This window comes from Chelmon rostratus, chromosome 6 (assembly GCF_017976325.1).
Source record: "Chelmon rostratus isolate fCheRos1 chromosome 6, fCheRos1.pri, whole genome shotgun sequence".
NCBI lineage: Eukaryota > Metazoa > Chordata > Actinopteri > Chaetodontiformes > Chaetodontidae > Chelmon > Chelmon rostratus.
The window spans coordinates 5,720,295-5,746,363 of NC_055663.1; the positions used below are offsets into that span (position 1 = coordinate 5,720,295).

General features: G+C 41.8%; 1 protein-coding gene across 1 annotated transcript in view; it reads right to left on the reverse strand.

Annotated features, from left to right (window-relative positions):
• necab2 (N-terminal EF-hand calcium binding protein 2) overlaps window positions 1-26,069 on the reverse strand; it is a 116,856-nt gene that overhangs the window by 20,571 nt on the left and 70,216 nt on the right. The window contains exons 8-9 of the mRNA XM_041938583.1: window positions 16,308-16,387; window positions 9,318-9,374 (exon numbers count right to left, since the gene is read on the reverse strand). Of these exons, the coding sequence (XP_041794517.1) occupies window positions 9,318-9,374; window positions 16,308-16,387 (137 nt within the window). The remainder of the gene's footprint in view (window positions 1-9,317; window positions 9,375-16,307; window positions 16,388-26,069) is intronic.

A 26,069-nucleotide genomic window follows, 5' to 3' on the forward strand; every position in this document is an offset into this window, starting at 1 on the left:
AAATGGGCCATTCATGCAATGGGAAGAAGCACTGACTGGAGCATTTACACACAGTCCCTCTAGTAAAGCTCACCAACTCCTTCAGGTGTGGGCAGTTAACATTTTAACATCAGCATCCCATGAGCATGAAAAGGAAGAAACATCCTCTGGTCTTACAGGTAAGGCTGGCATTAGTCTGTGTTTTTCCTTTTGTCAACAAAACTTGTGAAATAAAAAAACAACCAGTCTGAATACTATCGGACTTCCCTCCCCTGTCTGTGGCACTCAGGCCAATCTTTCTTCCTGACGACATCCTGTAAATCTACAGCTCTTCACTATTTTCAGCAGCGCATCGATAACTGAATTTGGTGTTGTAGTGAGTACTTACAGCAGCGGGACAGCGTGTGTTGGAGCTGCTTAAATAAACTACAGTGCCCTCGTTGGTGGTAATGAAGGAACAGTGCGACAGCGCGGCTCACTGATGTGCTTTTAATAGTTCTTGGACAACAGCGGAGCTCTACATCACAGAGGGAGAAGACATATCAGGCTTTGGATACACAGACAGTACTTGCAGGATCTGTTCATCGTTGATTTTGGTCTTTTCAAGGGATTTGTTGAGAATAAAGAAAAATATAGAATAATGCCAGCCTTATCCTTCAACACACAGCTCATATCTACTGCAGCGCTTTGTGATGCAAATCAGGAAGACGGTGCTCTACTTTTAATGCTTTGACAAATAGCAGAACTTACAAAGTATGAGATAAGTCTTAAGGGATCACATTCAGTTTCATAACGATATAGTGAGATTAGTACCTTTAGCTGAGCCTCATACAGTATAATCCTGTAGCGCTTGTTTGGAACCCTGCAGCAATTTACTGCTTTTCAAAAAAACTGATGTATTGTTCGCAGAAGGAGAAAGTCTCTTTCCTCTGTCCACTGGGAGGTCAGAGGTCAAGCTGTGCTTCAGAACCCGAAGCTGGCAGGGATTCGTCTTGCTCAAGGACAATTCAGCAGGGGAGGGGCTCTTGCTAACAAAGAGTCATGCGGCTATGCTTATCTCTGGGTATAGTTCACCACCCCGCTGCCCCCCTGCTTCCTTTAACCTTCGTGGTGGTTTCAGCTGCAGGTCTGAAACATGAGAATTGTGCTACATTTCCACCCAATCACTGATCTCCTCAATATTTGAAGTATTCCTCCAGCGGGGGCTGACCTGTCTTACAGATGCTTTTTCATTCTCAATAATTCACCGTGTCAGAAATAAAGACATAAATGTTGCTAAATTGAAGCTTTGCAATATTCTACCTCTGCAATATTCGCCGCGTTCTTTTATATAAAACATCAGTCTGAATCACTGAGGAATCATTTCTCATTCTTTTGTGTCTTTTTTAGCTTTGATATAACTTTCAAATATTGACAATAAAACCCGATCACATTAAATCTCACAGCAGAGCAGAAACTCACAGACTGCTGGAAACACCTGGTACCTGGTACTCTCTATGTGATCACCCTAGCTATCTTTATGAATCATTTCTTCAATAAAAGTACCTTGCATTCATAAAAATGCCCCCGTGAGAATGGCTTCAATTATTTCAACAAGATTCGTGTGAGTCGGGGAGGAGGAGAGGCTCATTCGGAGCTGAATTTAACAGTTTAAGCTAACTGAACATCATCTGCTGCTTCATGAGAGGAGCGTGGTGGCAACCTGATGTTCAGAGAAGCAGAATCAGAATGGGAGGATGTTAATGGAGAAAAGGAATGCGAGGGACCCGCTTCACACAAGCATCTTTACCAGTCAAGTTAAATCAACTGCTCCGCTGGAGCGCAGCTGCAGGCTTCAGAAAGCCATATGTGACACTTTTGAGACCTTTCAATGCTACATAGAGCTGCAATTAAGATTAGTGTAAAACCCTAAATACTATTAAATCTGAAATGCCACGATGGAGGGCCCTGGTTACAATGCTGCATGGCTGCATGGTCAGCAGCCCGATTCCAGCAAGCAACCTTTGTTGCATATCATACCCCACCCCCCTCTCCCAATTTCCTGTCAGCCTCTTCATCTGTCACTGTCAAATAAAAGAAGAAAAAAAAATGGTAAAATAGTCTCTGATCCAAAGGTCCTAAAACCTAACTGAAAAATACCGGACAAAAACACATTTAGTGACATGAAGCCCAAACTTTATGTATTTCATAATGAGCTTGACAGTTTGGGAAAACACTTATTTGCTTTTTAAAATTTAGCTTTAGACAGAGCCCAGCTAGCTGTTTCCCTTTGCTTCCAGTCTATATGCTAAGCTAGGATAGCCATGTCCTGGCTTCAGCTTAAAGGAAATATGACATTTTAGGAAATATGCTTGTCTGCTTTCTTGCCAAGAATTAGTGGACATGTTTCTTGCCTGGTTATCTTAGCTTAGCATAAGGACAGGATATAAGTGGAAACAGTTAGCTTGGCTATGTCAAAAAGTAAAAAAAAAATAAATAGAGGTTTTACAAATCACTCACTAAGTTAATTAACCATTCATTGTTTTATGGTGGGTTATGTCCCAGACTAATTAATGGTCAGGAACTTGTGGAAAGTACTGCCCTTGGCCAAGAGATATAGTCCAGCACATTAATCCTCCAACAAAGGTACATTTTTTCACTTTGATTTATAACATGTTAATTAATGAGCTTCTGAGCTTTTTAGCTGCCAGTAGGAGGTTTTTGGCTAGCTGTTACTTCCGTTTCCAGCCATTGATCGTCTCAGCTAACTCTGGGCACCAGGGTGAATAAACATCTTATTCCTTTAAAGTAGCTGAAGCTGATTAAAAACAGGCATGCTGTATTGACAGTATAACACTTGATACATGTGGATGAAGCTTAATGTTAGAAGTGAACAAACATCTATAAAGTCACTTGATAATGTGCCTGTATACAATTTGGAAAAAAAAAAAATCACAATTCATGGTCAACTCTGCCTTCCTAACATGACACAACAAATAGTCTGCAGTTACTGATTCCTCCGCTGAATGAAATGTTGGCCCACATTAGCTGTAAGATGATTTCACACTACATCTTCATGTCGTCTGAGTCAGCTCTGGTGGTGTTTGAGAATTATGGTTAATTCAAAGAGCAGGTCCATCTGAGTGGGAGCTGCTGCAGAGTGCGTGACCCGTTCATACGGTAATATCCATATTTATAACCTCTTGATTTATTTTTAATAAGGGTCTTCACAGCGTCCTGAAGGTCCCTCTGTGAACTTCCTCCTTTCTCGTCTCACCTCCTGTCTGTCTGACTGTCTGTTCCCTTTATCTGCAGTACATCTCCAGTACTCTTACTCATTAATCACACAGTGCGAATTAGCTTTCTCAATTGATGTCTTTTCTTCCCGGATCCCTTTTCTTTTAGCTTTGATTTTCTCTGTAGTCCTCCCTCTCGTCGCTTTTAGTGTATCTCAGCCCTCCAGCTTCTTTTTCAATGCCAGCTTGTCACCTCTCTTTTGTTTTCCCACACATTCCTTTTATTAATCTGTTATTGTTTTGAAATTGGTCTGTTCTAATGAATTTGGGAAGTAGTTTGAGTATTATCTTTGTCTGTTTGGTTGTTGGCAAGACACAGCGTGTTACAGCAAGTGTTAGAGTAAATTTGGCTGAAATGTGATGCTCGCCCCAAAGATTAATTCAGTGCTACAGAATTATTCCAAATCTTTTTAGCTGTCGGCTGGTTGGTTCATCACTTTGGTCCTGATTGAAATTTCTCACCAACTATTGGATCAACTGCCATCAATGCTTTTTCAGGCTTTCATGGTACCTGGAGATGATCCCCTGGCTTCTCATCAAGTGTGTGTAGCTCATGTACTGTAACATATAATAATTACACGTGGGAAAAAAATTGATTCACTTAAGTATTGTGATGTATACATATATATACATAAATATGTATGAGGTCCATTAGCTTGATGCTAACAAAATAATGACAATTACCATTATCGTGCTAACATAAATTAGCATTGCGAACACAACAGTATCATCTAAACAAACAACCCATTTACACTGTTAGCATGCTAATGTTAGCATTGGCCCTAACCTACGTTCACAAAATGTTATGTGCTAGCGGGAAATTCTGCAACATCCAGGTCATCTCGTAAACTTCGCTGCAGTCGTGTGATACTTTCTCAGAAGATCAAACAGAACACAAATGTTACTTTGGACGCTGCAGATGTGGGAAGATGGAGAACAGTTAAGTGTTGGTAGGTTTGTGCTCCGTGCCGAGGGCCCTCTAGTTAACAGGCAGCTGTGCAAAGATACTGCATGCAGTGATGGAAAACTGAGGAAAGAATGACACCTTTGTCCTGTTGAGATTAAAACATCCCTTTTTAAAACCAGAGACATGCTTGTGTCCCTTTGGCCTTTTCCTTTTCTCATTCCCTTTCCTCATCTCTATTATCTCTCTCTTATTACACTGTAATCTACCCCTGCGTCCCACTCACCCCTTTTCACGCCTCTCTCCGCCTCAGCTTCTTCTCTTGTTATTGCTTCTCCTTCCCTTTTCCTGTGTGGTTCCAGATGATCAAAAGACTGACAAGATACAGTGCATGTGATTGATTTGCCCACTTCACATGACAGAAATCATTGCCAGCCAGCCGCTCACTGCTCACGAGTGTCCACCACAAGCGGGATGCATGCGCTAATTCAGCTCCACGCCCGCAGTTTCAAAGTATCTCTGTACCTCTCATGCAGCGATCTTGTTAAGATCCCCTGTGTGGTGATATGACTCACTGAGGTGTCTTTGTGCGGAGAGGAGGGTTGATTGCCTCAACAGCGCACTGAAAGGGAGAGGAGATGACAGCTAATCGTGTCTGAAGCTTTCCTCTGGTGGGACGGAGGGTCAGAGGGGATGAACTGAGCCGGCCGTGGGAGGAAGGGTGAAATTATGTAAAGGTGAAGAGGAGCATGACCTTGTTAAAAGTAATCTGTGTTTGGAAGCAGGAGAGAGGGATTACTACGACAGGAACAGAGGGCTCAAAGGGTGATGATACGCTCAGTTGTAGAAGAGGTGGGATAAAGGGGCAAGGAGAGGAGGTGAAAGGTGGATGGCGGAAGATTTACAGGAAATTTTTCCCTCTGTTCCATTTTTTAGCACACATACAATATCTCCATTGGAGTTTGGGAGTAAAAGAGCAGATTCATTCGACCCTTTTCATTTGGTTTCGGAAGCAAACTTTGCCTCTAGATGTGGGATTTCTTCATCAACAGGCACACCAGCCTGGCAGTAATCGGCGAAGCATGCCTCTTTCTAAAGGAAGATGCAAATAAATCTGATAAATCTGGTCACTTGTGCATTTCCCTTTATCAAGGTGTGCACAATTTATGAGGGTCAGTCTTTGTGGAAATAGTTTCTGTCTCTAAAAAGCAGAAGCAGATGTGTGCTGGTACACTAAGAGAAGATGTGGAAGGGAGCTGAAAGCAAACAATTTATCTGAAAGGAAAAGAGAGATGTAGGAGACAAAAAATGAGCACAGCAACCAACCATCACCAGACAATGAGCAGGGAGGGGGCTGTGGCTTTGTGCTTATTAATCCTGAACCAGACATTCAGTGGGCTGCTGATGCACACGCTCTTTCAGTGAGACAGTTACCTTGTGCCGGTTGCTGTTTCATACTCAGTCTATTCTTTTAATCTCTTTCGCATATTCTAAGGTCCAGGGCCAGGCCTGAACTGAGGATGTTACAGTTACGTGTCATCTGCCAATACTCCATCAGAGCTAATGGTTACCGATTCTGCTGCCTCGACACAGCTCCCCCACTTCTCTGTCGGATCGGGGTTTGACCATTTCCGCAAGTAACAGCCTGATATTTACACTCACCTCATGTCAACAGCATGTGCAGTGTTACACCGCGGCCTCTCCATGACGGCCGGCTTTTTACTCTTTCTGAGAGTGTGACTGTCGCGATCAGCTACAAACAGCTATTCCTTCTGACAAGGTCGTACAAGGTGTCTTACGGACTGGTTCTGTTGGAGTGCAACCTGACTCTTAACCTCCCACATTTCTGTTTCTAACATCTCTACATGTTCATTTCTTTTCTGTGCTTGAGGGTCAAATCCCACCACTGAGGTATGACCTTTGACCCTTTGATCTCTCCTTTACTGCAGAGCGGCCAGTGCTAATCACTGTATGTAATCAATTGCTAGTTTGATGCTGGCTCCACTGTTTCTACTGAATCTTACAGAATTTATAGCAATCAAAAAGAGAGTGAGTGTGAAAAAATGATGTACTGTAGTTGTGGCTCAAGAAATTAAACTTAACAAGAGTCTGGGCTTCCTCAAGTCTATGCCAGTAATAAAAGTGAGTGAGAGAGAATCCCACTGCAGAGCTGCACCACACACTGAACAGTCATCATGTGGGTCTATTAACTGAGTGCAAACTGCAGGTACATCACAGGACGTCAAAGCTTGTGCATTTTTGGAGACATTAAGCTGTAATTCTTATTCTTAACTATCTAATGAAAACTGTAATGAGGACATCTGTGGATCCAATGCAAAAAATGTTTCAAACAATGTAACTACAACACGTGCAAAATGCTTGAATTCACGTGTGGCGTTTCATATCTGAGAACATTTCATTGGACGGACGGTCTACACCCGATGAGCTATCGACCGACAGGGGAAGTGAGACGAAGCCCCTGCTACATTACCATGGGAACAGAAGCAGAGTGTTTTCCCAGTCTGTCTGAATGTACAAATATGATTACTTCAAAGGCGAAAATTCCCAGCTGGCTGCTGTTTACTCTGTTTTTGTAAAGCAGACCACCAAACAGCCAGACGGACCCTGGGAAGCATGGTGATTGCTGAGAGCTCCTTCTTTAATTGCCTCAGTGTGTTTTTAGAGGGATGTTTTTCTTTAAAGACTGGGCCCTGACTAACTAATCTCTCGTTGTTTAAAGTTCATTACTTTTAAAGGCTCCTCATTTTAATTTTCCTGCTTTATACTTTTGCCCATTCCTCGTCTTCTTGTCTTTATAAGTGCTCTTTGTTGGGTGTTTTGGAATGTTTCTTTGAGAAGTAATTGAAAGGCAAATCACTACTTGCAACTTCTCACTCTCGGTGCTCGTGACCAGCCTCTTATAATCGCCTTTCTGCGTCTGTGCCCATGACAAGTGGACAATTTAGCCAGCTAATGGGCAGCCATAAGTGGCCGACCACTGTGGGTAAAAGTGCAATAGGTGATTATGACCCTGGTCTCCTGCAGACAGAGGAGGACTGGAAATGATCCGGTTTTTAACCCCTTGTGGCACATCAATGGGGCCACATATATTTCACTGATCGAGCGATTCTTTTAGCCACATTAGCGACATGTCTTTAGGGCAGCTTTGGTCAGTTTGTCCACCCAGACTGAAATACCTCAACAACTATAGGATGGATTGGCATGAAATTTTATATTGACATCAAGTCTACTGTTGTAGGTTCTCCACTTCTCATCTAATGTTATCATCATGTCAAAGTTTTAGCTTGTCCAATACATTGGTTTACAACCAAACACCTTAACTTATCAAGTGTTGGCATGCTAACACACGAAACTAATAAACATTGCACCTGTTGAATAGGGTTGTCACTCGTCCCAAATAATATGGGATCGTCCCGTACTGAAATATAAAATGTCCCTTACTGAATCAATATGGGACGCAATTTGTCCCGTGCTTCCGTGCTCACCCTGCATTAATGCGCACACGATGCTTTCACATGCTTCATGTGACTTGAGAAACAATAAAAAACAATATTTTATGAGACATAGCGGAGAAGAATTCAATCGGGCAAGTGTCACTCAACATCATTGTTCCCTTGGTTGCAGAGACTCAGACAGGGTACACTGTCAGAGACCGAGTATTTTCTGTCATCCTGATAATTTTGAGACATTTTTGTGATCGATTTCATCATTCTTTTTATTAACAATGGAGCCATCATTTTACAGTGAAACACAGTGTGTGCAATGTTCTTTTTGTCAAATCCTTTATTTTGAAGCAAATCTGTTTTGATTACAGTGCTGGAAACTAAATTATTGATTATCTCTCCACCGTTCAGATCACAGGTACATGTGATGAATTAATTATATCTATGCTATAAATAGCAACAGCCAAGAGTAGCGGTCACTTGTAATAACAGCTGCTCTGACGTTGTTGGAGAACTTCTCTGATGTGGCATCAGTGAAACTGCCCTCTTTGCCACCGGCAGGTCTAATGAGTGGTGACATGCAAACTGTTGATTAGCTGTGTGCTTTGATCCATTTCAAGCTGACAGTGTGAGAGGATATGAGGCTTGTACACGTGTGCTCAATTCCACAAAGACTGAGATTTGTAAAACAAAACCTGCTCATACACCTCTATAATTCTAAAGGAGAGGATGCACACAAGGCATTTTAGCAATGAATCTAAACAGTTTTATGCATTTGCTTGGTATTGTAGTGACTATTCATGTATAAAGGATCCATTTGTTACTTGTTCCAGAGTAAATGTATTATAACTTTATAAAGGTGTCAGTATACCTGCAGTCTGTTTCATCAGTGTAGCGACCTACACCATCTCTAACACTCCTGAGCTCCTTTTAGTGCACCTACTTTTCTATTCCCATGTATGTTCTTCGTACTACAGAGGGTTTCTGTATTTTTTCTGATATTGACATTGCTTATGGCTTTTTGCAGGCATTCAGACCTGTAAGATAACTTTTGACTGTATCGATTGCACTCTTATCTCTACGTCACTGCAGGAGCACAAGTGCTGCATCTGATAGCAGTCTTGGGTGAAAATATGACAAAAAAATGGTCTCAAATAGTTCAGCTTCGATGACTAAATTTTCTGATTAATGATTAAATCCAAATACAGTCTGGAAGGAAGAAGCCTACACAGTGCTTGCGGCTTTTCATATCAATCACTGATCATTATCACAGGGAATATCACACACTCTGACTATGCTGTATGTTTCTAGGACAGCTGATATGTTATTTTATCTGGGTGTCAGATATTGCAAGATAAAGTGTGATGCTATTAATTCTTCCATAGAATACTCAGCATCTATAAATTATTCATCGCTACACAACAAAACAAACGCATTTTCTGAGAATAATTCAAAAGATCGGAGCCCATGAGACAGGCACTGAGACCTGGATTATTTTTGGACACCGCCGGTCGAGCAGTAGTGCTTTCCCATGTTAATTACATCACAAAAGTCATGTCCCGGCCTTGTAACGCTCAGCCTGAGGGACTGCCGCAGTGGTTGTTGGTCTTTGTAAGGCAGCAGTAAGTGATGCTGCACCTGGGGTTGTGTGTTGCAGTGTCATGTACAACGGTGATTCATTTAGTGTCTACTTACTGCGCTGGCAGTGCCATCTGTGTCTGTTAGCCTCTGGTGCAGATCAAACCAGACCGTCTGCAAGGAGAAGCACAACAACAACAACAGCAGCAACGTGTCAATCAACAAGACCAATGACAGCAACTACTACAACCACAGCTTGAAGCAGACGTTAGTAGCCCACAACAAGAGGTGTTAGTGGACACGCCGAGGGCAGGGACAGGCATGAAAGCAGGACTTGACGTCCTTTCAAGAAAATAAAGTTCAGCGGGGAATATGGGAGGCGGGTTCAGAGAAGAGGTGGATGCATGCCAATAAGAGAAGCCCGAAATGAAACAGAATGACTCATATCAGCATAAAAACATCTACACAAACAAGAACACTGAAGGACTGAACTGATCATCAAGATATGCAAAATAAAGCAATGTAGCTTGTAATATTATCAAGGACTCAACTGTCTGTCACTAAGCCCCGCCCCCCTCAGTTACTGTTGCTACACCTGTCAAGCTTTCCATCCCCTCGTGGCACATAAGCAGAATGATATCGTAGCAGATTTACCGCCCAAAATTCCAATAGTAGCAGTAATTTTAAAAAGAAGGAGTACATTTTAAAACAGTGGGTATTTGATTTCACACGTAGTAAACACAAGGAGGGACTTAGGCGTTGTTGGCTGAAATGAATCTGCGGCTGACAGATCAACTCGTCTGACGTTAAAACTCAGTGAGATGGAAAAAGCAGCCGACTTTTAAATGTTTCCAGCGCGCTGCTAAAAGATTGAAGCTAAGGCTATGTAACAGGCAAAAAGGCAGCATGCTCACAGCCGATCATCCATGGAAAAGACATGGAAATAAAGCATTGTTCGTGTACTGCAGTGCAGAGACGAGTGCTACTGTACAGTATCATAAATCGAAACGATGTATTTAATGTGTTCTTTGTTCTAACATAACAATCAACTCAGTGATTAAATTTCTGTGTTCACAGAGCTGCTACTGTAAACTCTACCATCTTAGCTCCCACGCAGTCACTGTTCCAGTCCTGATCAGGTATTTTTTAATGTATCCTGTGAGCCAACATAATAACAGTTAGCTAATGATGCTAAGTTAGTACTGTGGCAGGGGCAGCTGTGGCTCAGGAGGTCAGTGGTCCTGGCTTGTGTTGCAAAGCGCTTCGAGTGGTTGTAAGACTAGAAAAGCTCTGCATAAACACAGTCCATTTACCAGTGCAGTCCATTTAAACCAGTGAGCCAGGCGTGGTAATGTTTACAGCTTATGTCAGAGCAGTACTTTACATTTTTGCTCTTGTTGGTTTTGGAAAGGCTAAAACAAAAAAAAGACACCACCCTCCAAGCTCTTTAGATGATGGCTGTGCTCTCATTAAATCCTGCTGCTACAGGGGAAGGGTTTAGTTCAGCGAGCGGTCAATTATTCACACTCTGGACTTAAGCGAAGGAGACACAATTAATAGTTAAGTTCAAACTCGCTCTGCACATCAGTAAAGCCAGGTGAGGTAATGGTGCAGTGTATTTATGAGTGTCTGTGTGCGAGGGGACATTGATTCCTAGTTTTCTCCTCCACTCTCAAAGCCTTTGTGTCAGAGTTACATAAACCTGCTATAATAAATCACAGCGAGCGCGGCAGGTCTCTGTCACCAAGGTGACTGATGAGTATCACTGCTGCAACTGTGAATGAAGAGTTTCTGCATCACTTGCAGGGTAAGTGAGATTTTTACCAAGCGCAGCAGGGAAAGTCAAGGCAATGGGGTCTGGCACAGTGGGCAGGTGAGACACACACACACACACATACACACACACACACACACACTGTAAAAGCCAGCAGAAACATACTGAGTTCTCGGATGAACGATGTGAACCTAATGTGCCACAGTCTGGTCACAGCTGGACTGAAATGGAAGGTGCTGAGCGTTTGTTGGTTGGCATTTGCAAAGAAAAGACTTGAGAGGTTAAGACTCACTGTCGGCTATTTTCTATACCGACCCACACTTGTTTACCCAATAGACTTTCCTCAAAGTGGACAGTTTGGTTTGCCAAACATGCCGTAACTCAGAATTAACTGGTTTTTAATCACTTGAGAATACAACATGGATGTAGGCCTTATGTTTCAGGATGTGACTAATACGTTAGTGTAAAATGTGCTTTTTTACCCATCCAGCAGTTAGAGGAGAGGGAGTCGTGTTCCTGTCCACCTGACTAAAATAAGTCCAATATTCACTCTTATTTTAGCTCTTTTTCTGTTTCACAAACCAAAGATCTCTGGCTCTAAGCTGCTCAATCCTCCACCAACAGCTGCCTGCCTGGAAATGACGCTGATGAGTGAGAATCGAAATAATGATAATATACTAATACTGCAGGTTGTAAAGACAACTGATGAGCTGAAAGATGTTAAGGAGGTAGTTCATCACACTGTGTGACTGAGGAGATTTCCTATCTTTGTATTTTCCAATGTTCTTCACTGAATACTAAAAGCTGGGAATGTCCCCAACAGCCACGATCCCAATCTGAATACTTTAAGATAAATATGTGTCCTACATGTTTTTCACTAGCTTCTTGATCCAAATAGTGAAGGTCCTGATTCAAAACTGTGAACCTGACAAGCTAAACGATGGCAAAACGTATGGAGTTAAATGATCACACAGTAGCCAGCTGTTAAGGAGAGCAGCGCTGCAACATTAGCAGGCTGAGGTGGAGAAAACACAAAATTCAGCAAAGACAGCGATGTTGATACTGATCCATTAAAATACCCTCGGATCAGCCCCAGTGCTGTTCCTTAGGGTCAGCTTGGGACAAAAGCTTCAAGATCTGCCGTTACAGGACAGTGTAGTTAAGCTTCAACACTTCATCAAAGACAGCGTCACACCCTTTTGCTGATAAACAGTGGGACAGCTGTATCACTTTGTTCGTCAGCACTCAGCCTCCGTATCACCTGTGCCAGGTGAGCAGCTACAATCAGATGCTGTCATCCTGAGACCGGCTTTTCCAGGTGTCTGCACACAGAGAGCCATAAATAAATACTATATAACCAAGAGACAAACAAAGTCCCAGGGCAGCGTGGAGGAAGACAGCGGGGGAATCTGAAAGTGAGACTGAGAAACAGCGGCAACATGAATTTGCCACTTTGAGGAGGGTTCGCAGGTAGCAGGATTTCCAGCGTGTTGTCACAGAGTAGCGGTGCCAACACAGGGCACTATTTTCATCTCGCCAGGCGCCACATCACTCGGCGCGTAGCTGGCTTATTATTCACTCAGTAAACAATTCATGATTCACTCTGACGCAGCGTGATAAGATCACTTCCTCTTCCAGACTCCTGCACAGTCTTAATACTGAGATCCACGCAGGTAATACCAGGCCAAACAGAGAGACAAAGCCACATTCAGTATGCCTCCTCAAAGCCATGTTTTGCTTTGATATGATTACTGCGGAACTGTCTGGTTGTCTGAAAATGTAATCCAGCGGAAAATGTCCAGTCATTTGCTTTCCTATAGTGCTGATTATTCCAAAACATTCTTCCCATTATAAAAGTTTGTGACTTATTTTATTATTTTTTATTATTCTTTGTTGTCATTGCAACAGTCATTTTTGGGGTAATTTCTTGTTTCCACAAAGACAATCTTTCATCAGTGTGGAAAATCATATGAGAATGCAGCAACCTTGCAAGACCGCCTAATGAAAGTAGGACAGTATAATGTATTTGGAATATGTTGTGTTACTTTATTTAATGTTTGGATAGGCTTTAAGTTTGGATAGAGAAAAATAAATCTGCACTCAAGGCTGAAATGCTGATTGAATTCATCAATGCCATAAATCATCTTGTCATTAAATGAAATATTCTCTTTAAAAATGAAAAAATGATTTTAATCTGCACACTGAATACATGTAGGTGATGTTTTCTGCTATATGTCATTTTCAGTTACCGTATATTATAAATTCTTAGTTACACACGTCACATTATCTTACCATAAAAAAAAAAAAATGTTGAACTATTCCTTTAAAGGTAGGAGGGGATTAACGAGTCAAAACTCTCATCTGCCACGTCCGAACGTGACTGAAACAGCTCTCCTACCTGTCTGTGTATCAGAAAAAGCAGCTGCCAGGAACACAGAGACGCCACATCTATTACTGAACCACCGTTAAAGTCAGACCCTTACAGAAAATTAATCACAGCCCTCTTCCTACTCCTAAGCCCTAACTTGGCAATGCATCTTCAGTGCTGTGCTGCCTTTTGAACTTGAAACCTTTTAAAAAATCTTTAACACTCATTGAATGATGTTGAAACCATAACCTACATTTTGAGAGGAATTCACAGTGAAGGAGACTCCACTGAGTGGACTGGACTGCATTATATTCATGTGGAAGATGTTTTTCCCAAAGCGAACACACAGCAGCAACATGGAGTTTGAACTCTGCGGTTAATGGACAAGGTGTTCTACCACCTTATTTACTGTCCATATTCATATATTTAACTTTGTCCACAGCTTGAAAAACACACACTGATGGGTGTGTGTGGTGTCTCCATTGGGAGGGGGTGGGGGGTGAACACAGAGGTTTTGCATTAGGGCTTGGAACGATTAATAATTCAATCGTTATTGGGTGATTGATGGAATCAGTCAAGATCACCATTTGATACCAGGTGATTTTTAACTCCCAGAATAAGACTTCAGTCTGTCGCTAGGGGGCGCAATGGGACAATTGCTAGTGTGTGTGTATGTGTGTGTAAGAGGGTAAAGGGGAAAATGTATGAAGCATACTGTTTCTTTTTGTGTCCTTTTTTCAATGACAAAAAGATTAAAAACAGACTGTTTTACAGCTACAGCTACACAGGCACACTTGTCTTTCTGTGCTTAGCCTAATGTCTTTAGCTGCAACGACAATAATGCACATTATGTAAGAAACTATTCATGAGTCCATATTTAGCATTTGTTTTCTTTTTGTAAGTACAGCAAGATTTCAAAGTATATGACCCCATAAGTCATTTCAATGCCCTCTGTTTTTCCCATTTGTCTTGTCACCTGATAACAAAACTACTGTACTGTAGTTACTGCTGCAATTATTACTAGAATTATTACATAATACATACTCAGAAATTCAAAACTACTGACAGTGTGATGTGTTTCTGAGTTCCTCTTAAACACAAAGTAGTTAGCCCCTTGCTCCCTTGCTTCTGATCCAAAGCTTCATGCTGTCACTTCACTGGTTGGTTATTTGCTGACTTGACTTGAATGGATACATGACAGCAATGCCATCTTTTACTTTTCTTTTCGTGCAAAATGTCAAGTTCACTTAATCGCGGAGTACTTTTACACAGTAAGAAACAACAAAAAAACAAGAGTTTTTATTCCTGAAAAAGGCAGAAATCAAGCTTGACTGTGTTTAGTCATCTTTGAGAAGGTTCACCTTTGCGCCACAGTCACAGAAATCAAGTCAGCTGCAGAGATGAGTAATGGGCTCTCAGAAGGGCTTCAGGGTCACAAATGATTATTGAACACTTCTCTAATTGAAGGCTTTTCCATCATTTCTGCTAAAACAGAGGCCACTCGACTGAGTGAAACAATTCTACTCAAACCTGGGCAATGTGCTGGACCAAATTAAATTAGCTTCTGAGGCTAAAGGTTGTTTTTAAACAGGGACCACAGTTGTAGCTGGGTCTGTTAACACAAACAGGTATCTACAATCAGCCTCTCTGTTCTTTTAATTCTCCTCAATTTTTCTTCATGTGACCCCCCCTCTCTTCCCACATCCTCCCTCCCTCCCTGCAGTACGCTGTGTTCAGTTATTCTTAGCTCTTTCTGCTGTAGAGGCCCGCTCTCCCAAAGACAGCTGAGTCTGCTGGGGCTCTATTAGCCTTAACATGTTCGGTACTGGACGAGATGTAGGCAATGCAGAGGAACGGAGAGGCGGAGAGGGAGGAGGACGAAGGAGCAGGTGGAGAGAAGGAAGACCGGAGGGTGGAGGATGAAGAGGCATCTGAGACAGGAGAGCTGCTACGAAGAGGAGAAAGTGTCGAAAAAGGCACATTGCAATGTCTTGGACACCAGACCTTTAATTGCCTACTTGTCTTTTTATTCATCCACTCCCCTCCCTCCCCCAATCCTTTCCTCTCCATCACTTAGTGTTAATTAACTCCTCATCCAACCCCCTACTTCGCCTCCTCATCAACCCCCTGCGTCTTCCTTCTTCTCCAGTTTTCCTTCCTCCTGACCTCTGCAGACCTTCAGCTTCAGTATGCTGCTTAATTTGGCCAATGAAACGTCTCCAACTTACAAATCCTCCAAATGCTGACAACCTGGTAAAAAAAAGTTAAGTTGGAGGATAAGATCACTGGCTTGTGCTGTGTGTAGACGGCAGAGGAGCTAAAAAAGGAGAGACAAACAGTGGCGTAGAGTTCACAGCCTGGTTTGACATCTGGCTGAACTCAGTTTTTATCATAACATATGTGATTTATTCTCTGCAGAACATTTCATCCTTCTACACGCGCTGCACTTTTATTCTTTGCATAATTATATTCTTATATATTATCTGCAATTTTTTGATAAAGGTAAACACAGATCACAACAAACAACCATGAATGAAGCAGTGAGATTCCTTGACCTACAAAATCATAAATATTCTGCACATGCGAGGAACCATGCTTGTTTGTACTGACACTGAAAAAAATCATATAATCAGTTTTCTATTTTTTTTTCAGTGAAAATGAATAGCAAAAATTACCATTCCCTTGCAGTATCGGTCACAATAATCAAAATCATCATATTGTTCAGCCCTACTTGCTCACACAATCAATTCATTGTTGTGTTGGTTCTTTCATGGGATTTGCTAACAATAAGAAATATACTGAATATTGTCAGAATAAACATTTAAGATTTAGAGATGCTTTGATGAAGGTTGGGGTTAGGCATGTAGTGGGTACACCTCCAGACAATTAGTGTAAGGCAATGCAGTATCTTCTTTAATGTCCTAAGTGTGTGTGTGTGTGTGTGTGTCTGTAAAGTATTCCTTACCTTATTCTCCAGTCGTCCAATTAGTTCAGCCAGGCGGTTGATCTGAGCCTCCAGACCTTCTTTCCTCACCTCTACTGTACCTGTGACGCGCACGCACACACACACACACACACACACACACACACACACACACACACACACACACACACACACACACACACACACAGTGTAAATGCACTGAATGAACCAGTATGAATACACACAAACTTTCTGAAGCAACAAGTCTAACCACAGGCTGCTGTAATGCTGCTTCTCCTGCAATACTTATTTAAACCTAAATAATAAACAGCTCATCCATGAAAATGCTGTCAATCTGTTTCTAACAAGTAAGTAACCATCAGGCCGTCTCTCTCCTGTTTCACTGGTTCCTGAATAAGGTAGTAAGGTAGCCGTTTGGACAAGTGGTGGTGCCACAAATGGTGTTATATTCCTTATTGGTCCAGCAAAAACACAGACAAAGCGAGCAGCTGCTGCACAGTACATTAAGAATAATACCACATAATAATACACTATCTTTGCTCTTTCCTTCTCATCTTTCTCTCTTTTCATTTTCATTGTTTCATCATGAATATTTCATGCAAAGTGGGAGTTCCAAAGAGGCTGATAAATAGGCAATTATATCTGTTTATCGGAAGAAACTCGGCCTGTTCAAAGACAGTAAAGGAATGGACGGACAGGAAGCCAGCTCCTTTGAGGTGCTCTGTTTAATTGGCTCTTTAGATAGCCAGCCACACTGGGCTCTTCATAATTAGTTCTGATCTTAAAGCAATATTTTACTTTAGTAGCAAATGTTTACTGTTTTAAAAGAAAGAACTCCAATGGGAAGGAAGAACAAGTGTATCCTATGCATTGATGCTTTTTTATATCTTATCAATAACTGCAAAACATAATGGAGTAGGAGGAGTGAGGTAAATCTAATCAGAACAGAATTAAGCTCTGCTTGCAACAGTTTTAATTGGTGGTACAGACTGAAGCATCCTGTAGACTTTATGAACACAGCATAATTAATTCTAAAAAAGGAAAATGATTACTGTAAAAGAGGTCTATCATGAACTCAGGCTCATTTGTCATTGGGCTAATTAACGTGTTGGCGTCAATTTCTCAAAAAAATAAGAACGCCTTTCCCATAAAACTGCCTCATTCTATGAAGAGGATGCTATTACCTCTCTCCCTGTTGAATAATACTCTGCATGCGATTTGTTTTCTGTGTCACTTTAATAAAGAGCTTAAACATGTTGGAATTTGCAGTACAACTCATCTTCTATACAATACTCTTACTTGATTATGGTAATTGTGCTGAGTATTTCATACTACAATTAAAGGTACCCTGTGGAGTTTTTGACCACGAGTAGCTCCATAGAGCAAAATGTTTATGAGTGCCCCCCTCGTAAAAATACTGGATACAATACCCGACACAAATTCACGCCCTTGGCTGCAAGCTATGCTGAACAAGCGTTTGTGGCAGTAACATGCCAAGAAATAGCAGCAATGTAGCAATAAAGGTGAGGAAGAAGGAGACCAAGCAAACATGGATGCAGACAATGAACAACTTGAAAACATCCAGCCTTTTAAATGTTTTCAAGCTGTTGTTAAGGACACATTTACCCCACACCAGATCAACATCTCTCTTCTCTCTCAGTTCCTTCTTCTCCTCCTCCCTCGTCTCCTCCACTCTCTCCTGAGCTGCTGTCCTCTTTTCATCCCCTGATGGCCCCCTCAGAGCTAATTGGAGAGCTGGCTGCCCACTCTTCATTAAAAGCTTTAACAGCCAGTCAATTAGGAGCTCCCTCCCTCCACCCCAAACACACACACATGCACACACACACCCACACACACTCATCCACTAAACCATAGTCTGTAACCATGGAGACAGTTGGAGATAAAAGCCCAGTGGTCATTTCGATGGACTTAGAAAATAAGTGTCCCAGTCAATTATAGAAGTGTCTGAGGAATTACTGCCTTCGAAGCAAGCAGCATGGTGGTGGTGGTGGTGGTGGTGTTGGGGGTCTCTCTGTTGACTTTCTCCTCAATTAAACCTTATTTGAGTTATTCCACATTCACCTAATTTAACTTTCCATTCTGTGTCAGCCAGTATTTAAATGTGTAGGCATGAATCATGAAAAAAGGTCGACTGTTACACGGCCTCTCAAATTAAGCGACAAACAGCAGTGTAGAGCAGTCACTGCACAGCAACTAGCTCTGGACCTGAGTGCAGAGGCAGCATTGAAGCACTCGACTTTAGGGTCATACGTATCACATGAGTTACGTGTCAAATAGTAAGGTTCAGATGTCACCACGGTGTAATGGTGCGTTCACACCAGATACTGGTTTGAATCCTTTTTCACCAATTAACGTTGGCTTTTTAAACTGTAACTTCTTTGTCCTTTTAACAGGGCCACAAAAACACATTTTTCCATCAGGCACACTGCCAAAGACCTTTTCTGACTGTTTTATCTGCAAGTCGCCCAGATTACTGCAATTCTCCCTCACTGGATTGCCTAAAAAATCTTTTAGAAAATCACAATTCAGAATGAAATGCAATTGCAGGCAGGATCTTGAAAAGGATCACTCTCTACTTGCAACTACTGCACTAGCTTTTCGTATCTTATTTGTTGTGATTACGTTTAACCTTTTGCAACCATGAGAACTCTCAGTTGCTTTTAGAAGTTCCCACTGCTTCCTGAAAGAAAGTTGGTGAGGCTGCTTTCTGTTTCTATCTCCCTTAACCATGGTTGCCCTTCCTCCTGATCTGTAGAACTTGCTTGGTATTGAGATAAAGTTGATTGTCGTTATCTGAATGTATTTATCCTTGTATTATTTGAGTTTCTGTAGATTCTGAGTCATGTCATGCTAAGCAGCAACTTTTTATAATATTTATGTAAGATGATCCCTAACAGTGGTTAGGAGATGCCACACAGCTAGCTATTCAGATACAAAATTCAGTATTAAATCTGAACTGGATACAATTTTGAATTATACAAAATCCAGTGGTGAGGCAACATTATGCATGTTATGCACGTTAAGCCCCCCTGCCACACTCATCCACTCCCACCCACTCAAAAACCATGTCCAGTTTTATCAGGACTGAAGATGTCATGGATGCACAAACACATCATCGCAGTGGTAGAAGAATTGATATTTCACACTGATGGTTCCGTAATGATCGGTATCTACTTCTAGGACAGTGCAAAAAAAGAGACAGGATGATCAGCTTGATGTTCATGACACCAGATAGACTTATGGAAATGAACATTTTGAACATGGAACAGTGTGCAATATATTTTATTTTATGAGGATAAATCACCCGCTACTGTTTTTCCTGTTTTTGTGAACATCTGTGTCAGCAGACTGGAAAACAAAAGGTGGCTCCGCTCTCCTCTCCATCACAGTCATATAATGGCAGACACAACACACATTTGTACGGGAAGACTTCTGCATACAAGAATTTTTATATGATACGTGAAGCCCTGGATGTTGAAGTGGTGTGTATGGGGCGGTAGTTAAGCTTCTAAGGGTGGTGTCCTTTTTTAGTCTTTCCTAATCCAAAACACAGGAACAAAAGTGTAAGAACAGGATTGAAATGTGTGTTTATCTGTTCGAATGTAAGCTGCCACCATTAGCATTTCTAACTGTATATACCTGCAGTAGAAGTGAGCATTACTTCCAAGTGGCACATCATTGACTTTATTCTTCATTTTCGTTAAAATTGCACTGAATCGGACTAAGATGTAACTCTTCAAACAGGCTAAAGGTGAAAAACATTTGAGATTGGCAGTTAGTTAACATGGCCCCAAGTAGTCTCCTGTTATCTATATGTGTTAAGCAGTGATCAGTCATGTGTGCTGATGCAGTGCTAGTAGTAGACGGATGCTGTGCTGATGTAAGTATTCCATTTTTATTCAAATAACTGAGCATTTGATGAAAACCATCTTGCTCAGCACATGGTGTATACTAATACATCTACAATTCCCAGTGAGACCTGCTTTTCCATCTCTGGCTGAAGGTTTGATTTTAGACTCTTTCCAAAGCTTCGGAAAGGTTCCACTGAGTAAGCATCTATTACAACTATGATGTTGGTTTGGACAGCAGCCTAGCTGCAATTCAAAAAAAAAAAAAAAAAAAATCCATCCAGGTTATCTACCAGGAGATGTATCGACAGCTAACAGTTTGTCCTGGCTAACCTCATCAAATACAAAACAACACTGTGTCACTCAATGCTGTTAACACTGAGGCAAGTTGACCTGACATCACCCAGTGCGTTCAAGATCTCAAACTGTGCACCTTGTTGAAAGTTGTTATTTTTGGAAAATGTCTGACTTCTTACACATTATTTCATAATGTTTGCGTACTTTTTTTTTTTTTTTACTATAATTTACACTGCTGCAACTTTTTTGTGTGAAATATTCTCTGTGATGGAGCTTAACTTGGTGACCTCGGTTCTCAACTTGCAGTGAAGGCTTCTTTCTAAAGAGCACGCTGATTTGTGCATGGCAGCCCTGGCATTGTCTGTATGGAGCATCAAAGATCTCCACTCATTATCTAACCACGGTGCACTTCTGCCCTTACAGACCTTTTTCTAAGCGCAGCATTTGTTTCCACCAACTTCATGAACAGAATTTTTAAAAGGAACATTTATATCACGCCCCTGACATACGTCAGACCACTGCTAATCTTTATCATTATTCAAAAGTGAGTCTGCAAAGAGTCAGCTCCAGACTTTAGTATTTTGTGTTAAAGCTATCAAATTGTGGTCAATGCAACCTGTGAACCCAACTCATCAAAGACTTCAGCTTTTTATCCAATTGACAATTTTTAGAAAACCAAAGTCACCCAGAAAGAAGCTATACTTATTTTCCTCAGTCACTGTATCTACAGTTTCATATATTCCATCCAAATTGTTCACATTAGAGGTGGGTGGCCTGTAACAGCAGCCAGCTAGAGTAGGCTGTCTGTATGGAAAGTGAATCTGTAGCCATATACAGTTGAATGAAAAAGTTTGGGCACCCCTCTCAGGCTGCATAATAATTTACTTTATCTTCACAGGAAATTATAAAAGTGGCATGCCATTCATTTCCTAATCAAAGCTGAGTACTGGGGTGTTTTTGAGACAAAAACTTTAAGTGTGGCGATATTCAATTGTATGTAATTAAATCAGAGGTTAGAAATAGGCTGTGCAAAAATTTGGGCACCCTTGTCATTCCACTGATTTGAATACCTGTAACTACTTATCGGAATACAAAACTGGTCTGATGAGCTCATTCAGCATTGAACTCCACACACAGGTGTATCCAATCATGAGAAAAGGTATTTAAGGTGGCCAATTTCAACATGTTCTTCTCTTTGCCCTTCCTCTGAAGAGTGGTGACATGAGGGCTTCAAAACAACTCTCAAATGACCTGAAAACAAAGATTACTCAGCATTATGATTTAGGGGAAGGCTACAAAAAGCTATCTCAGAGATTTCAGCTGTCAGTTTCCACTGTGAGGTACACAGTGAGGAAATGGAAGGCTACAGGCACAGTTCTTGTTCAGGCCAGAAGTGGCAGGCCACAAAAAATATCAGAGAGGCAAAGGCGAAGAACAGTGAGAATGGTCAAAAACAACCCACAGACCACCTCCAAAGACCTTCAAGATCATCTTGCATCAGATGGTGTGGATGTGCATCATTCAACAATTCAGCGCACTTTGCACAAGGAAAAGCTGTACGGGAGAGCGATGCGGAAGAAGCCTTTTCTGAGCACACGCCACAGACAGAGTCGCTTGAGGTATGCAGAAGCACATTTGGACAAGCCAGCTTCATTTTGGAATAAGGTGCTGTGGAGTGATGAAACAAAGATTCAGTTATTTGGGCATAACAAGCGCCGTTATGGATGGCGGCAGAAGAACACAGCATTCAAAGAAAAAAACTTGTTACCCACAGTAAAATTTGGTGGAGGTTCCATCATGCTGGGGGGCTGTGTTGCGAGTGCTGGTACTGAGAATCTTGTTAAAGATGAGGGTCACATGGATTCCACTCAATACCAGCAAATTCTTGAGAATAATGTTCAAGGATCTGTCACAAAGTTGAAGTTATGCCGGGGCTGGATATTTTAACAAGACAACGACCCAAAACACTGCTCAAAATCTTCTCAGGCATTCATGCAGAGGAACAAATACAATGTTCTGGAATGGCCATCCCAGTCCCCAGACTTGAATATCATTGAAAATCTGTGAGATGATTTGAAGCGGGCTGTCCATGCTCCGAAACCATCGAACCTGACTGAACTCGAGATGTTTTGTCAAGAAGAATGGTCCAAAATACCTTCATCTAGAATCCAGACACTTATTACAGGCTATAGGAAGCGTCTGGTGGCTGTTACTTTTTCAAAAGGGGGCTCAACTAAATATTGATGAGATTTTTCTGTTGGGGTGCCCAAATTTATGCACATGTCTAATTTTGTTTTGATTCATATTGCACATTTACTGTTAATCCAATAAACCTCATTTCACCACTGAAATATTATTGTGTCCATCAGTTATTTGATGGATCAAAATGAAGTTGCTGATACAAACTCCTGATGATTTATAAATGAAAATGACGAAAATTGTCAGGGGTGCCCAAACTTTTTCATACAACTGTAAATTCAATGTCAGTACTCATAATATGTTTCCGGAATGTTCTCCTGAAAATAAAACGCATCTCCACCACCACATTTGTTCCCGTCTCTTCTATATAGCTTCCATCTGTCAGCCAGCTCAGAGTCATCGGAAGCGTCGTCCAGGAGCATTTCTGAATAATATCTGAGGAGCAGATTCTGGCCATCTTTATTCCTGAGGCTGTATATGTGTGCAACAAGTGAGTGAGAACTAAATCTCTCCTCGGCAAACTTGATAGCACTGAATGTGAATGAAACTGGCAAGATTATTCAGGTCTTGCATCTAAACAGAGAGAGTGTGTTGATAATATTAGCTTGCTCGCTGCAGCTGATAAAACATGCTGGCGACATTTCAGCTGGCGAAACTGGCAGATGCTGTTTGCTGCTTTATGTCTGCCTGTCTGAAAACAGGGGCCCTTTGTTTGAAAAACTGCTGCAACCTTTGGGTGCATATGAGGCACGCGAGAACGCAACGCTTGTGGTGTGGCAACAGTAACTAAGGGGGGCGGAGCTTACTGAATGGTCAATTAGGGCTCACAGGAAAATGTCTGTGAAAGATAAAATGAAACATAAGGACAGTGTCACATAATCTGCATTCATGTTTTTTCACCAGCGAGGACACACACACATTCCAACAACAGGCTATATGCACGTACATAAACACACACACACACAGACACACACACAGACACACTCGTCGGCGTGTGTCTGGTAGTGCAGTTCATTTACAATTAAAACTTTTCAGCAAAGTGACAGATGCACTTAGCAGAGACATGCGCTGAAGCGTTGAACGCAGCAACAGTATAGCATTTGCTGCTCGACTTAAAGGTGGAGGAGGATATTTTTAGCTCTTGTATTCTCCATCGTGCTCCTGCTCTTTTCCTCGGTCTTTGTTTCTGAACCCCACTCGCTGCTTTGTGTTTTTCTGCTCGTCTCTGTGCTTCTGCACAGACGCTGATCAATTCACAGTGAAAACACACTTAAGGCACACACACCTCTCTATGCGCTTTTTACGAGATGAAAAGGGAAGATAACGAAACTTCAAAGAGACTTCACATGAGCGCATACGGTGCAGCCATAAGTGGAGAACAATAAGAGAAGAAGAGAGCGAAGGACTGACTCAGGAGTGCGGAGCAACTCACAGATACTGGAGGAGGCTGAGCGAATGGACAGGGAGAGGGGGAGAGAAGAGAGTTTGGGAGTCATTAATCAATCGACTTGTCCTGACTCAAGACAAAGTGCAGCTGACATCAAGGTCCTCAGCTGTCAGGGCTGCTTTACAGCCTACAGTACAGACGAGAGGGTGGAGGCGGGGGAGGGGAGAAAAGGGACGGCACGAGGCTGGGGTAAACGAGTGCGACACTGACAAAGAGCACTAAAGGCTGCTTTTCCATCTTTGTCTGGTTTCAGAATCAGGACGCATCGAAGTAAAAGTAAGTTTCACGGACCCACTGGGAAGCATCGACTCAGTTTGGGAACATTTCAGCCAATAAGCCAGTGACCTGAGAGACAATCTTTCCTAAACCACAAGATCCACGTGAGCTTTAATACCTCCCAGTTTCACATTCCAAAGCAGTGCTTCAGCAAGTAATAAACTCTATCTCTATTTCTACACACTATTGTTACATTTATTAGTGAAGTATTCAGTGCAGTTTATTAGCTGATGAAGGCCACAAGGAGCAGCTGAAAGCTCCAGAAGAAATCTTAAGTTGACCTTAAGCTTTAAGAGGCCAACAACCTTCCAGCTGCACCTAAGTCATAAGTGTTGACCACTTTTAGAAACATTTTTAAACTTGACTGGGAATGATTTGTACATGTGTATTAAGAGTGTAATTACAGTAATATGGCAACTGCTCTGTTCCTCTGCGTTATCAATCATTGCTAACAGTTGATATCAGTTTCGTGTTTTCCACAGGAGGAATTATAGTTGTCGATAAAGACATCAATAAACACTTTAAAGTCTCCTTGTGTCTTCTCACAACTAATGCATTTAATGCATTTATTAGGTGTTACTACACTGCTTATTGATGCTAGATGGGGCTTCATCTAAAGTGTTTGAGCCTTACAATCACTGAGCTGAATCAATCTGTTGACCAGCCTTCTCATGTCTGTGAACTAAAGCCTGCAGTGCAGAGAGTCCAGCAGTCTGGCTTAATGCAGAAATGACAAAGCATGTTTCATCTGCTGCAGACATAAAACGGACCACAGCAGTTTGGTCCAGTGTTACTAAACGCCTTCATCGGAACATGAAGGCTGTGCAATGACCAGAAACGCTCTGGTCCGAATATCCAAACCAGCTGGGAAATGCTGCAGCAGCAGCTACTGTCCAGCGACTCCAGTGCTGACTAGATGTTAATGCGGTGACAGTCATTATCGCTCTGAGCCGCCACATGTTATTGCTTAGTGAAGTGAGGACTAAAATGACTTTTATCTGTATTTTTACTGCAGTGCTTGTTTGGGGTGATGTTGAACTTGTCCTTCACCATGTCTCCCAAGCTTTCTGGGTGCTGCTACGCCCTGAAGCAAAGCGCTGAAATTCAAGGAGATCTTTTAGGTTTTAGAGTGCCCATCCTGAGTGGAGTAGCTGATGCACAGGAGGTGACCAGTTTGAACCAAGTCAGTGAAGCCAACATGAAAACCTCACTCAAACCAGTACTTGTAATTTCCCGTTAACAACATAATACATTCCCAGGCCTGTGTCTGGCCTTTTCTGACACGCTGTAAGCTCAAATATATCCCGGCACACACTCCCTTGACAGCTGACAGATGTTTGGAATCCCAAAGAGGAAGAAATACATACATGAAGAACTAACCAATAGAACTGAAGCACTTAGAGAAACTTCTCAATTGCTGTGAATCGGAGCAGTGCGTGCCGCTGACACAATGTCACTTATGTTTAACTTGTCATTCTTTTTGTGCTTTGTTGCCTGAGAACAGAAAGAGGAGAACAAGAAAAGCTGGTGTTGTGCAAATAAGCAGCAATAATGACATTTTACTGCAGTGTGCGCTTCAAAATGAAATGGAAATAACCTACGATAATTTCCTCATACTGAGACCATGTCGAGTAGGCTTTTATTCAATTCTCTGCACAAACAGTGCACTATCCTCGGTAAACAAGATGTTGTGTT